At 41.1% G+C, this 16,017-nt stretch overlaps 2 protein-coding genes across 2 annotated transcripts; both read left to right on the top strand.

The window, feature by feature from the left end:
• The first annotated feature begins 6,116 nt into the window (after positions 1-6,116).
• On the top strand, positions 6,117-6,959 carry LOC105671139 (uncharacterized). The gene has a single exon (XM_012365074.1). The coding sequence runs from the start codon at positions 6,117-6,119 to the stop codon at positions 6,957-6,959; it is 843 nt and encodes a 280-aa protein (XP_012220497.1).
• A 1,678-nt stretch (positions 6,960-8,637) lies between these two features.
• Positions 8,638-14,752, top strand: LOC137001904 (zinc finger BED domain-containing protein 5-like). The gene is made up of 4 exons (XM_067361123.1): positions 8,638-9,042; positions 9,085-9,198; positions 9,443-9,503; positions 12,040-14,752. The coding sequence occupies exons 1-4, from the start codon at positions 8,638-8,640 to the stop codon at positions 13,641-13,643; spliced, it is 2,184 nt and encodes a 727-aa protein (XP_067217224.1). The 3' UTR covers positions 13,644-14,752.
• The last annotated feature ends 1,265 nt before the right edge of the window (positions 14,753-16,017 follow it).

The following is a 16,017-nucleotide window of genomic DNA, read 5'->3' as shown; positions in this document are numbered from 1 at the left end:
CTATAATTGTATTTATTTAATAATCTTTTTAAATTTAAAAATTTTTTTTCTCTCTCTCTCTCTTAATTGTTTTGCGGTTTTTAATAAATGTCCAATGAAAAGAGATTTGGTCGCCCTGAAAAGGGCGGATTTGTCTTATTTTTATAACAAATGTTCGAAATGGCCTCCGTCCATCTCAATACAAGCTCTCAAGCGCCGTATTATATTATGTTGCACATTCTCCAACATATCTTCATCAATACTCCAAATTGCTTCGTGCAATTTTGCGTCCAATTCTTCCATATTTTCGGGAAGTTTCCTATACACAATCTCCTTACAATAACCCCATAGGAAAAAATCCAGAGGGTTGAGGTCCGGAGATCTTGCGGGCCAATTTATTGGACCATACCGGCCCATCCAACGCCCAGGAAACTGTCTATTTAAGAAATTGGTCACAATTCTTGCGTTGTGTGGCCCGGCACCATCTTGTTGGAAAACAATATTGTTCCTCTCGAGTAAAGGAACTTCTTCCAAAAAATCGGGCATTGTGTTTTTCAGGAAGTGAAGATAATTTGCGCCATTTCAATTGTCCGGAAGGTAAACGGAACCGAATATTTGTGTTCCCATTATTCCAGCCCAAACATTCCCCTTCCAACTAGTTTTTGAAGCTCCTGGGATGGGTGCATCGTGAATTTTTATCGCTCCAACAATGATTGTTGTGCGAATTCAAGATTCTTTCTCGTGTGAATAACGATTCATCGCTAAATATGACACGAGAATGAAATCTTGGATTTCGATCCATCTTTCTCAGGAAATTTTCGCAAAAATTTCGTCTTCGAGGATAATCTTCCGGTCGCAAATGTTGCACACGAGTGTAGTGAAATGCGTGCAACTTTTCTTCCTTAAGTATTCTTTGCACTGTGGAATACGATAAATCATGATCGCGTGCAATAACTCTGATACTAGTATCAGGTTCTTGCTCGATAGCATGAATTACTGTTTCCACATTTTGCATTGTTCTTGCCGTCCGATTCCTTCCAACATCATGCTTGTTTGACAATACGCTGCCAGTTTCATACAATCTGAATTGTAATAAATACTAACGTTAATGATAAATAATTACATTATCATTCTTATTTGTTAAAATGCTGTCAGTTTTATACAACCTCTGAGCTGCGGCGAGTATCACATTCGGCGGAGGATGTCGTGCTCGGTTTGGATATAATTCGGCGTATCTTCTAGCAGCCACATGATACTGCCCTTGACACTCACCGAGTGCCATCAGCATATCATAATATTTTTGCGTTGAATATGCCATTTTTTTCTTGTGTCTTAATCGATGGAGGATGATTGACACAGATATCGATTTTGTCACATTATTTATATGCTTTGCAACCGCAACATAATGCAACAAACTTCAGCGAGCAATTTAAATAATTGAATAAAACATAAAAATTTAAATATTTACAATATACAATTTACAATATTTACAATATACAATATACAATTATGGTTCTTTACTCGCCGGTTGCATGCAACCTGAATGTTAAATAATAATGTTACTATTCTTATTTGTTCAGACGCTGCCAGTTTCATTCAACCTCTGAACTGCGGCGAGTAAAAAATGATAAAAAATAAGAATAGTAACATTATTATTTATCATTCGGGCTGCATGCAACCAGCGAGTAAGAAACTATAATTATATGAAAATATTTACATTTTTATGTTTTATTCAATTATCCAAATTGCTCGCTGAAGTTTTTTGCATTATGTTGCGGTTGCAAAGAAATGATCATACAAATAATATGACAAAATTGATATCTGTGTTAATCATCCTCCATCAATTAAGACAATAAAGAAATGGCATATTCAACTCAAGAATATTACGATATGCTGATGGCACTCGGTGAGTGTCAAAGGCAATATCATGTGGCTGCAAAAAAATACGCCGAGTTATATTCAAACCGACATCCTCCGCCGATTGTGATACTCGCTGCAGCTCATAGGTTGTATAAAACTGACTGCATCTTAATAAATAAGAATGATAACGTAATTATTTATCATTAACATTATTTATTACAATTCAGATTGTATGAAACTGGCAGCGTATTGTCAAATAAACATGATGTTGGCAGGAACTGGACCACAAGAAATTTGCAAAATGTTATCGAGCAAGAATTTGATACTAGTATTAGAGTTATTGCTCGCTATCATGATTTCTTGTATTCCACGTTGCAAAGAATACTTAAGGAAGAAAAATTGCACGCATTTCACTACACTCGTGTGCAAAAATTACGATTGGAAGATTAAACTTGAAAACGAAAATTTTGCGAAAATTTCCTGAGAAAGATGGATCGAAATCCAAGATTTCATTCTCGTGTCATATTTAGCGATGAATCGTTATTCACACGAGAAAGAATCTTGAATTCGCACAACAATCATTGTTGGAGCGATAAAAATTCACGATGCACCCATCCCAGGAGCTTCAAAAACTAGTTGGAAGGGGAATGTTTGGGCTGGAATAATGGGAACACAAATATTCGGTTCCGTTTACCTTCCGGACAATTGAAATGGCGCAAATTATCTTCACTTCCTGAAAAACACAATGCCCGATTTTTTGGAAGAAGTTCCTTTACTCGAGAGGAACAATATTGTTTTCCAACAAGATGGTGCCGGGCCACACAACGCAAGAATTGTGACCAATTTCTTAAATAGACAGTTTCCTGGGCGTTGGATGGGCCGGTATGGTCCAATAAATTGGCCCGCAAGATCTCCGGACCTCAACCCTTTGGATTTTTTCCTATGGGGTTATTGTAAGGAGATTGTGTATAGGAAACTTCCCGAAAATATGGAAGAATTGGACGCAAAATTGCACGAAGCAATTTGGAGTATTGATGAAGATATGTTGGAGAATGTGCAACATAATATAATACGGCGCTTGAGAGCTTGCATTGAGATGGACGGAGGCCATTTCGAACATTTGTTATAAAAATAAGACAAATCCGCCCTTTTCAGGGCGACCAAATCTCTTTTCGTTGGACATTTATTAAAAACCGCAAAACAATTAAGAGAGAGAGAGAGAGAGAGAAAAAATTTTAAAAATTTTAAAAGATTATTAAATAAATACAATTATAGCAATCTGCTTTTTTTCGATACTACGATTTCTTTTACTATGCAGAAATAAATATCATATTATTTAAATTTTATTAAAGATAGCCAACGTGATAGATAGTCAACGTGGAAAGAAATTTGTTTATTTTAAGAAAGATGAATGTTTAGAATACCCGTCTACATTTTTTCGTTACGGTATTAAATTGCCTAAAAATGAAAATAAGACACTCTCATATCTCGCGCCAAGCGCGTTCGCAAAGCAACGTACGCCATAGCGAGATCGATAATGTTATGATCACGTTATGATCAATCAACGCTGAGAATCCGCATCGAAGCTCTTTTCATGCAATTACTCTACCGATACTTACATCAGTGCTATCTCGTGAGTGTGCAGTAGAACTACGTATGCGACGGTCAAAAAGTAAACAAACAATAACCTTTATAAATAATAATAGTAAATCGGTCGTATTTTATCGGTCGTAAATCGGTGGGATTTTGTGCCTTAAAGCCATCGTACAAATTTTTCCGTAACGCGTTAAGTTGCGTTAAGTATTTCAACGCACAGAAAAAATCGTAACGTAGCGTGTATACACGCTTATGCTACGTTATGACTTTCTCTGTGCGATGAAGTACTTAACTCAACGTAACACGTTACGGAAAAGCGGTGGCCCTTAATCTGTGCGGGAATTGATATTTACGAGTGTAACTCGTAACGAGTGTTTAATCACAGTACTTTACTTGTATAATACAGTGATGTTTTGAAATAACTTGTAAAGTGTCAAATGAAATTGAGAAGCTGTTATTTTCAAGACGGACAATCGTCACAAAAAATACAAACTCGTCGATTCTCTCCAAGGTAAGAATATTTAAACTGCGGTTACTACTTCGTCTTCGCTTTATATTTTTAGTTAATTTGTCACTTATGTAAAACTCGCGTCATCAAATATTTCACTTTGAAGCATTACGTTATAGCCCCCCTAAACGATCAATAATAATTGTACAATATTGTATAGGAAATACACGAATAATCTAAACTTCAATGTAAAATCAAAATTATCAATAATATTATGCAATATAAAATATTATACAATAACATTGACCGTGTAGGGGGGCGCTTGTCTTATGACGCGTCCCTGCCTGCCCGTTGTATCGGACTCATAAGTAGCGAACTATTTTCCGTTATAACTCGAAAACTAAGCTTCGGACAAAATTTTGCAAAAGGAAAAATCGTCTTAGAATTCGTTCAAGAATATGACATTTCAAGGACATCAGGTTATTTCGAATCACCCTGTATATATCTTTATATTCTATAATTTTTACTCTATATTTTCAGATACTAATGAATATTTGAGTAGATAATATATAAAAACTCACCACTGTTACGTATAAGTGATGTCTTTTATCCGTCTGCAACGACATTCTGTATAACCGTTTTCCATGAGATCTTGAACTTGTACATTCTTTATACCAACATTTATCGTAAAAAGGATCTATTTTGCACTGATTTGACATTTTCTCTTATTTGAATCACTGTTATTACTTTTTTATATGTAATTTAAAAAATAAAAACTTTGCACTTGCACAAAACAAATACGGCACACACTGCACACAACAAATACAACACACTGCACAAAAATCTGTAACGAATATTGCGTGTAAAATTTTTTACAGACAATAAACGCAAAAGACCCCGGGGGTCTTTGAGCTACCCACCGGGCGCATCTCCAGGTGGCGGGTAGGAGGACGCCCAGTAGGTGTGAGTTTTCTGAGGGGACTCAGTGCTGCTGGGTAGTGGCGGTTATAACCTGGCTCCACGGAAGTAAAACCCTGTGGAGGGTAAGGGAAGACCGTTGCCGCAGACCAGCTCCCCAAGCCAAGTTGTAAGCCATCGTGGCGATGGCTGCATGTCACTGGGGGAGCAGTGTTGCGAACGATGCCTCTGGGGAACCGGGCGAAACCCCAGAGTATCCAGCCTTACCCACGCATGCGGGGCTCTGCGTGGGCGGAACGTGTAGTTGCCTAACTACTCGTGAAACCACTATGGATATGAACGTAAACTTAAACTTGGAGAACGAAGGGGGAAATCGGGAGGGCTCGCGTGACGGGTCTCCGAGGGAAGGAGCTGGGACGGTGGTGACGGACGGGACCCTTAAGGGCTCCGGAAGTGAGGCCGGCCCGGTTGCGCGGCAGGAAGTTTCACCTCCAGCGAAGAAAAATCGGTGCGGGGCCGAAAGAAGGAGGGCGAAGCGGATGAGAGCAGCGGCTCTGGAAGGGGCTCGCTCTCTTCCCGTGGCTTCCCCTTGTACGCCGGTGGAGGTGGTGAAGGGGCACGCCGACGGTAAACGTCGGAAGGGCTCCAAGGATACCCCTCCATCGGGCGGCCGTCCGCTGAAGAGGCAAAGAACTCACGATGGACACCATGCCTATTCGGACGCTGCTGACCCTCTGGCGAGGGTGATTGTGGCGGAGGGTTACCCCGAGACAGAGATCACTGCTGAGCAGTTGACTCTGTTGAGGGGTGCGGTCTCGAAGGAGATCGACGGGATCCAGGAGGGTCCGGTGCCCAGATTACACGGCACCTCTCTAAGGAGTGGTGCGGCGGTGGTAAAATGCGCGGATGAGGCGTCGCTGGATTGGCTCGTGGGGCGGATCGGCTGCATCATTCCGTGGGAGGGCGCCAGGCTCAAGGTGATGGGCATGGACGCACTTCAAAAGCAGCACAGGGCGGTGATTTGGGTCCCGGGACCTCTCGAGGACGCGGCCACGGTCCTGAAGCGGCTGGAGAAGCAGAACCCAGGTCTCGTCACCGGGAGCTGGAAAGTGTTCGCGGAGGGGATAGGGGCCACCAGGAAGAGTGGGAACCTAGTCCTCGGTGTCCCGGGGTCCAGTGTCCTCAAATTGAGGACACTGGACTTCAGACCATTCTTTGGGCTCGACAGGGTTGCCTTTCGGGTAAATGGAGCCCAGGAGGGGGGGGGGGGTAAAGGGGAATAAGGAGGAGCCCCCTAAAACGGTCTCGTAGTTAAATGGCGGGATCGAAGGGAGTGGCCTTCACCCAGATTAATCTGCAGCACAGCAAAAGGGCCTCGGCTGTTTTGGCCAGGCAACAAGCTGGGAGGCAAACATGCATATCACTGATGCAAGAACCCTGGGTAATCCGAGGTTGCATCAGGGGTTTGGCGGCCTGCGGTAGGCTCTTTAGGGCCCCATCAGTGGATCGGCCCAGGGCCTGCGTGGCCATCAAGGGTATGGATGCCCAGTTAATACCTCACCTGTGTTCCAGGGACGTTGCGGCTGTAGAAGTGAATTTCACTGATGACTCCAGTTACAGGAAGAAAATGGTTATTTGCTCGGCTTACTTCTCTTATGACGAGGAGGAGGCGGTGCCGCCTGCACCGGTGATAAAACTGGCAGAATACTGCCAGGAGAAACGGCTTCCCCTGATCATGGGATGTGACGCTAACGCGCATCACACCGTGTGGGAAAGCTCGGACACCAACGAAAAAGGGAGAAAAGTGTTGGAGTTTCTAGCATCTACGGATCTGGAGATTCTCAACACAGGAGACGAGCCCACCTTCTGCACTATAGCGAGAAGAGAAGTGCTCGACATCACTGTCTGTTCCAGGCAGTTGATACAGGAGGTAGTGGAGTGGAGGGTTTCGATGGAGCCCTCGCTCTCTGACCATAGGCAGATCACCTTTAGGATAGCTAGGCTAGTGGGAAGGAGGTCAAATTCAGGAACCCGAGGAAAACCAAGTGGGACTCCTATAGGGAAGACCTGGCCAACAGTCTCAAAGGCTTTCCTAAAAGGCACGGGACAGAGGACGAACTGGAGACCTGTGTGGACTACTTGCAGAGGTCTCTGGTAAACTGCTACGAAAGTAATTGCCTCGAAAGGGCGGTTACAAATAGTAGAGGATACTTCCTGGTGGACCCCTGGACTGCAGGGTCTCAGACTGGCGGCTCGTAGGGCCTGGAACAGAGCCAGGAACACGGGCCGCCAATCTGACTGGGAGCTCTCTAGGAGGGCACAGAAAAAATATAGAGACTCTGTGGTTAGGGCAAAACTGGAAAGCTGGAGGAAGTTTTGCGAGGAAGTAGACGGAATGCCTGAAACGGCAAGAATCTGCAGGATCCTCGTTAGGAACCCAGATGCGACTCTGGAAGCCATCGCACTCCCTGATGGGACGGTAGTGACTGGAGAGCGATGTCTGGAGCATCTACTGGAAGTGAGCTTTTCGAGCTTCCATAGGGAGCCGGGAGAGCTATTTGCATATAAGGAGCCGGGCTCACTCAGAAGAGCCCGACAAGCGGACTGGCGAATGGCGGCCAAGATTGTCATGCCCGAGAAGGTCAAGTGGGCAATTAACACCTTTAAGCCCTATAAGTCAGCGGGACCGGATGGTGTCTTTCCGGCTCTTCTACAAGAGGAATTGGAACAGATCGTGGGCCCACTAACTCGAACCTTAAGGGCTTGTATCGCGATGGGCTACACACCCAGCGCATGGAAACTGGCCAGGGTAGTTTTCATCCCGAAGGCGGGAAGAACGAGCTACACCAAGGCAAAGGATTTCAGGCCAATTAGCCTAACATCGTTTCTCCTTAAGACATTGGAGAAGCTGGTGGACGCGTATCTGAGGGAGACAACTCTGTGGAGTTACCTTCTCCACAAAAATCAGCACGCGTATCGTTCGGGCTATTCCACCGAGACTGCTCTACATCAGACGGTAGCGTTTATTGAGGAGCAGCTGGAAAGGAAGGGCTACGCAGTTGGTGCTTTCTTGGACATAGAGGGCGCCTTTAACAACACACCGCACGAGGTAGTGTGTGAGGAAGCCGCCAGAAGGGGTGTCCCGATGAAGCTCGTCGAGTGGATCCGGGGCATGCTAGGGAGGCGTGTGATGACTTCGCTGGGAACTGCGAAAGTCTGTGGGTGGGTGGGTGGGAAGAGGATGCCCGCAGGGCGGAGTACTTTCCTCACTTTTATGGTGCCTGGTAGCAGACGGTTTATTAAAGGCACTGGACGATAGAGGCTTCACTGCACAAGGCTACGCGGACGACGTGGCAATACTTGTGCGAGGCCCTTTTCTAGAGACGCTTCTAGAGCTCATGCAGAGGGCACTAGAAGTTGTAGAAGAGTGGTGTCAGAGGACAGGTTTAGCGGTGAATCCACTGAAAACCGGTCTTACTGTCTTCACTCGCAAATACAAAGTGGGCACCATTGTGGGACCCACTCTTGGAGGAGTAAGGTTAGTTCCGACAGAATCAGTGAAATATTTGGGAGTTATCCTGGATAAGAAACTGCTTTGGGAGGAGCACCTTCGTAATCGGTGCAAAAGCTTGTGCCAGTATTTTTGGATGTGTAGAAGGACCATTGGCCAGACTTGGGACTTGAAACCGAGTATGATACACTGGATCTACACAGCCATACTTCGCCCCAGACTCACATACGCAGCCGTAGTATAGTGGACTAGGGTGCAAAAGAAAACAGCCAAAGTTGCGCTGGAGCATGTCAGGGCTCTGATTTTGAGAGGGGCCCTGGGTGCTATGGTTACGACACCAGTGGCGGCGATGGGCGTAATGTTCAGCATCGAACCATTTCATCAGGTGGTGGTGGCTGCTGCAGCAATGGCGGCATACCGTCTGAGATGCGAACTAAAATGGAAGAAGGGAGCCCGGCATACGAGGCTGCCGGAAGACGTTCTGCTGGATCCGATATTCGAGATGCGACAGGACAGAATACCTATTATTCGGGCTTCTGATAGGCGCTTCAAAGTGTATATACCGAGGCCGGAGGAGTGGGAAAAGGAAGGTGGAAACTTAAGGGCTCGAGTGCGTGGAGAAGATGTCTGGTATACGGACGGCTCCAAGACGGACACGGGCTCCGGGGCCGGCTTCTTTGGCAGTCGAGAGGGATGGAAGGAGTGCATTTCTCTCGACAGTTATGCCACGGTATTCTAAGCGGAGATTGTGGCTATCCTAAGCTGTGCTCAGACCGTGCGGAGTAGAGTAGAGGCGGGGAGGCACATCAGGATTTGTACGGACAGCCAGGCAGCCATCAAGACGCTGGGTTCCGACAATAACGTCGCGATTGGTTCGAGAGTGCAGGTGCGTTCTGAACGAACTGGCGAGAGAGAGAGAAGTCACCGTTACCTGGCTGCCGGGTCACTCGGGCATCCAGGGTAATGAATGTGCGGACCAGCTGGCAAAAGCGGGTTCAGAATTAACGATGGTAGGACTGGGGCCGGCTCTGGGAATCCCCTTTTGTTTAGGAAGAGGGAGGATCAAAGAATGGCTCCGCAGAGAACATCTAAGACAATAAAGAGTGGAATCTGAGTCCAAATACAGATAGGCTAGAGTTCTGATGGGAGATACTCCTAATAGGGAACTGGCTTGGAGCATAAGGGCTCTGAGTAGGAGAGATGCCAGGACAGCAGTACACATATGCTGCCCATTTTCTATTTCATCTAAAAATTTTTGAAAAAATTTTAAAATTTACAGAAAAATGTAAGCTTTCCAATGGCGCGTGGCAAAATTATCAAATTCAATTGGATCATACTTAAAATTTCAGAAAACCGAAAAAAAAATAAAAACGGTAATTATTCAAGTGTAGCGATTATTCATTCGAAGTTTTTCTCTTCCAATTAACACTTTCGAGTACTCTGTTTATCTGTGCACTGTCACATGAGTCTAAACTAAAATAGCGGATCCAATATGGCCGCCAAAAATTTAAAAAATTTAAGAAATTAACTGATTTTTATAAAACTTGGTATCAAGGGGTTTTTCGGGTTACTGTATACGAGTCTTAAGTTATCTTTCAAAAATACAAAATGGCGGATCCAATATGGCCAAAACATTTTGAAAATTTTTAGAAATTAACGAATTTTTATAATACTTGATATCAGGGACTTTTTCGGGTTGCTAATAACGAATCTAAAGTCGTATTTCAAAAATTCAAAATGGCGGATCTAATATGGCAACAAAGAATTTGAAAAATTTTTTAAAGTAAGGAAGTTTTATAAAATTTGAACAGAGAGTTTTACGGCCAGCTAAATACAAATCTTAAGTCGGATTTCGAAAACTGAAAATGTCAGATCTAATATAAAGACCAAAAATATTGAAAATTTAGGAAATTGACAGATTTTTATAAAACTTGATACTAGAGATGGCTGATATTGATTTTATACTACTTGATACTACTTATTTCAAGAGTGGAAAATTTTTCTTTCAATCCACTTAACATATCTTCTAACTCAATCTCTCTTTGCGATTTTATGTTGCATTCAATTCCACTGAAAGATAATGAAGATGCACCGGAAGATACAGAAATATTCTGTTCAGTATCATGAGTACAATTATCAAACGCATTTTCCTACATGCTGCACAAATTTTAGCATTATCTGGAAATTTTGGGAATAATCGTTTGATAACATTCGAAATGCGTCGAAGATCTTTCCCTACAATGTGATCTTCCACATTGTAGGGATTGCAACAACTATCACCGTGTATACTGGACATATTCAAAATCAAATTCTAAGATTCACGATCAAAAATAGTACAGATAATAGAATTTTCTGTAGTATTGTTCTGAGAGCAGTCCTAAAAAAACGGTTAAAAGTAGCTCTGAAAAGAATAAAGAAAACCTCAGAGAAACGCTCAAAGCACAAAAAAGCCCAGAACCATGGGAGTCGGATATACAAATCCAAATATTAAAGCGTTTAGAAATTTACGGAATCACAATAAAACATTTTTAACGTTAAAATGTTGTAATGAATGGCGATAATATCGCGGTAGAGAAACTCTCTCGAATGTGTACAAAATGGATTTCACGATCTTATTTTATGAAACTTTTTTGACTAGGCTCAGAAAAAAAATAATGATCCAATTGAATTTGATAATTTTGCCACGCGCCCATGAAGGACTTGAATTTTGTTATAAATTTTAATAGTTTTCCGATAATCTTTAGACCAAATAGGTCGATAAATACGAATTGAATGATGAAATTTTAAAATCTGCGTCCCAAATATACTCCTGATACCAAGTTTTATAAAAACCGTTAACTTCTTAAATTTTTCAATATTTTTGGTGGTCGTATTAGATCCGCCATTTTGAATTTTTAAAATCCGATTTGAGATTTGTATTCAGCATACAGAAAAACTCTTTGATATTAAGTTTTACAAAAATCAGTTAATTTCTTAAATTTTTTAAATTTTTGGCGGCCATATTAGATCCGCCATTTTAGTTTAGACTCATGTGACAGTGCACCACTGAAATATATACCATACTGGAACGAGCACGCCTTTGTTCTCGACCGGTCAGATCGAGATAGCTGTTCGGACCCGGATCTCTCTATCTAACCAACAGTTTTGGTCACGTGTTCACAGCTACTATTAGTCGAGAGTAGACGAGATAGAAAGAGAAATCCGGTACCGAGTCACTGCCTTGTCTGACTGTTTTGTCGAATGGAGGGGGTAGCCTGTGCGCCTTCCAGTATGGTATATATTTCAATGCAGTGCACAGATAAACAGAGTACTCGAAAGTGTTAATTGGAAGAGAAAAACGTCGAATGAATAATCGCTACACTTGAATAATTACCGTTTTTATTATTTTTTTTCGGTTTTCTGAAATTTTAAGTATGATCCAATTGAATTTGATAATTTTGCCACGCGCCATTAGAAAGCTTACATTTTTCTGTAAATTTTAAGATTTTTTCAAAAATTTTTAGATGAAATAGAAAATGGGCAGCATGGGTGTAAAGTTCAGTGTTCCGATTAGGGACCGGTTGTATGCGCATGTACGGCTCTGCGCATGTGCGGTAATGGAGATCTAGTACCGTTATATGTTGTGTTATATGTGTGTTGATCGTATGGCGGGACGTTTTGAGGAGATTAGGTGAGTAAAAATAAGGTAAGATTTATTTATTTATTCATAAATATGGAATCTATGGAGCTAAAGCTAAAAGACCTAGAATTAGAAAATTTCAATCATCATGGCTAGATGAAAATGTTTTTAAAAGATGGTTAGCTCCACATCCTACACTACATAAAGCATTGTGTACTGTATGCAATAAAACCATCAGATGTTGCAAATCAAATTTACTTGAACATTCGCAATCAGACCAACATATTGAACAAATAAATTCTAAAAATGTTAACATTAATTTTTCGAATAATGATGATAATAGTAGTGTTACTCTTTCACATAAAGATAAAGTCAAACGCGCCGAGATCAAATTAGCAGCATTTTTTGCTGAGCATAATATTGCATTTTATTCCGCAGATTATTTAATTCCACTATTGAAAGATATCTGTATGATCCCTGAAGTTGTATCAGATCTTTCATTAGCACGAGATAAATGTACTAAAGTAGTTACACAAGTAATTGCAAAACGCGAGATTGAAAAAATCGTTACTAATTTACAAAAATGTAAATTTTCAATTTTAATAGATGAAAGCACAGATATTTCGGATAAAAAGCTTATGTGTGTTCTTGTGCAATATGTTTCACCATTCACTAAAAAAGTAACGACTCAATTATTAAATTTATTGTCTGTAGACGCAACAGATTGTTCCGCGAATAAACTTTTTGAAATTTTTAAAAATATGTTAAATGAAAACAAAATTTCTTTACAAAATATTGTTGGAATGGCAAGCGATAATGCATCTGTAATGATTGGTTGCAATAATTCTTTTATGTCACGATTAAAATTAGAAATACCGGGTCTTGTCACGTTAAACTGTATTTGCCATTCATCCGCGCTTGTAGTAAGTAGAGCATGCGAAAAACTTCCTGAGTCGTGCAAAAATTTAATTCGAGGAGTTAGTACTTACATTTCAGGCAGTGCAAAGAGATGTGCAATTTTAGGTGAATTTCAAGCGTTTTTCAATGTGGAAAGAAATAAGATTTTAAAATTATCAAATACTCGGTGGTTGGTATTACATAAATGCGTTGTTAGATTATTAAATAATTGGGAAGTTTTAAAAAATTTTTTTATTTTGGCTGTAGTAGAGGATAAATTAAAATCTGCGGAAATAATTTTAAATCAGTTAAATGATAATTGTATTAAAGCATATTTATTATTTTTAAAATATTCGTTGAATTTTTTTAACGAGTTTAATGCTCTTTTTCAAGCTCGTAAAGTTTTAATACATACATTGTTTGAAAATAGCCAACAATTAATTCGCGAAATAGCACAAAATTTTATTATTCCAGAAGCTTTAAAGTGTATTGTTAATTTTAATATAAACGATAAGAAAAATATTAAAAATATTAATAATATATATGTTGGTCCGGAATGTGAAAGTCTTTTAGAAACATTATCTTTGGAATGCGCGCAAGAAATTAAATTAAATTGTTTAGAGTTTTATATAACTGCAGTTCGCAAAATGTTGAAACGTTTGCCATATAGAGATACTGTTTTCGAACAATTAATGTTTTTACAGCCGAAAGTTGCTCTTTACGATGAATCTAGAATACAATTTAAAAATTTAACATTTATTGCTACGCGTATAGGAGATATTAATATTGATATTACTAAATTAGCTTTTGAGTAGTATATGGCAGGTATGGGGCGTCACAACAAACCCCCACCACCTACCCCATATTTGACCCACTGACCTACATTTGGTCTAGCGTCAAAACAAATGACGTCACAGGGAGGGGAGGGGGAAAAGATGGCGGCAGTGGGTCTAACATGGTAGACGTCTACAAGATGGCGGCTGTTGACAAGATGGCGGCTGTTGACAAGTGATTTTTATTTTTCGGAATTGAGAAAATCCAAGCTGGGTTCGAACCTGGATCGCTGGATTTCTAGTCCTGGTCCTAGTCTGCTGAGCTACCTGTACATCTAATGATAGTAAAATGGTGTGTCGTATTTATGGCTATGGGACCTGGCAGGGAAGGGATGTATATATGCTGGGACCGCGTCTATATGATGTACCCCGGACTCTCTGGCAGGTATGGAACATGTAAACAAACGGCGTCGCACAGTCGCCTCTAGTCTGCGAAGGGAAGGGATGTATATATGTTGGGGCCGCGTCTATATGAGGTACCCCGGACTCTCTGGCAGGTATGGAGCATGTAAACAAACGACGTCACACAGTCGCCTCTAGTCTGCGAAGGGAAGGGATGTATATATGTTGGGGCCGCGTCTATACGAGGTACCCCGGACTCTCTGGCAGGTATGGAGCATGTAAACAAACGACGTCACACAGTCGCCTCTAGTCTGCGAAGGGAAGGGATGTATATGTGCTGGGGCCGCGTCTATATGAGGTACCCCGGATTCTCTGGCAGGTATGGGACATGTAAACAAACGACGTCACACAGTCGCCTCTAGTCTGCGAAGGGAAGGGGCGCATTTATACTGGGACCGCGTCTATATGAGGTACCCCAGACTCTCTGACACGTATAGCGAACAAAAGAATGACGTCGCAGCGACGAATAATCATGCTACTTTTAGTTTGATATTTGGTGTGATGGTTAAGGGGTCGAGCGCGCGATATTGCGTGAACGGGGTGAGCGTCAGCCACCCGTTTTCGCAGATTGAACGTGCTGTAAGAATTGACGATGGCGAGTGGAGCGTGCAGGAACATGCGAAAAGGGAAGGAAACAAATGCAAGAAATGGAATACAAAAATATGTTTATTTGCAACAATTTTTCTTAAAAGTATGGTCGAACGTTATAGACAAAAATATTTTATTTATTTGGAGAGTATTCAGAGAGTCATAAACAAATCCATATATGCAAGAAAAATGTACGTTCGTATAGATTACAATTTTCGCTGCAACTTGATTATCCGTACAATTTGATTGAAGTAAAGTGCAATTAATTCTAAAAATATTATTTCAAAGTACGTATCGAGAAATGTTAAATCTTTTAGTTGCAAACGTACATTATGTTGAATATTGTGACAATTAGTGTTTATAGTGTGTTTTACAATGTTACTTTCGATGAAGTTCTTGTTGGGTAAATTTACCTGTATTTCATTAATAAGATATTTAGAGCAATCATTAACACTGTTTGCGATTATATTTAACTGATTTAAATTAGCGTTTACGCAATCGAGTAAGTTTTCCAGTCCGAGAAAAAAAGTCTTTTGCATTGCTATTGCGTAGGAATATGTTCGTGGTTTCTTCGGAGTATGGATGATTTCTTCTGCAGCCAAGTTACTTCCCGAAGAAGGCTCTTCTTGCTCCTGATATTTCAATAGCAGGGCTCTTGCTCCATAGGTGGTGGTGAAATTTATAATTATCTTCTTGATAATAATAGAGTTAGACTTAACACTATTTCCATTTAAATAATCAGTCATAAGTTCCATGTTTTCTTGAAATTGCTGCCATTCCACCATGTTGAAGCAAATACCCTCGGCTCCCTTGGAAGTAAATTTAACAGCGGGTTGGAAATCAAACTTGTCATCGTTGATTGAAGTTTGCAACCCAACATGAATTTTTTTCGTATATGAGGAATTGAGTCCGTAAGTGGTGTTGGCTAACATCATATAATTTTGCTCAAATTTTTCTCCATTGAAGTATCTTGCTCCGGAAACGTCACCGCGCACTTCGTGATGTTCAGAATTTAAAATTTCTTTGCGTTTACTCATGATACTAGTTTTCACGTAGACACAAAATGAAATACAAAAATGCTGTATCTTCTTTATTGTTGCTGCTGTTGTTACTGCTGCTGCTGCTGCTGAACCCGCACGTTCGAATGTCAGAAAACGAATGATTAAAATTTTCCCAATCGCATGGAGTAGAAAATCGGAAAAGTAGTGGGAAAATGCGTGCGCATAAAAATTTTGAGTCATCTGATAGGATACGATGTTTATTTCTTCTACATTTTCTCGAACTCTCTTAAAAACGACCGTTGATAAAAGAAGGAGTAAGGACATCGGTTCGTGCGCTGTTACATCCTGCATAGTCTCGCATTACA

The sequence above is a fragment of the Linepithema humile genome, chromosome 1 (assembly GCF_040581485.1).
Source record: "Linepithema humile isolate Giens D197 chromosome 1, Lhum_UNIL_v1.0, whole genome shotgun sequence".
Classification (NCBI taxonomy): Eukaryota; Metazoa; Arthropoda; class Insecta; order Hymenoptera; family Formicidae; genus Linepithema; species Linepithema humile.
This window is presented reverse-complemented; position numbering and strand designations above follow the sequence as displayed.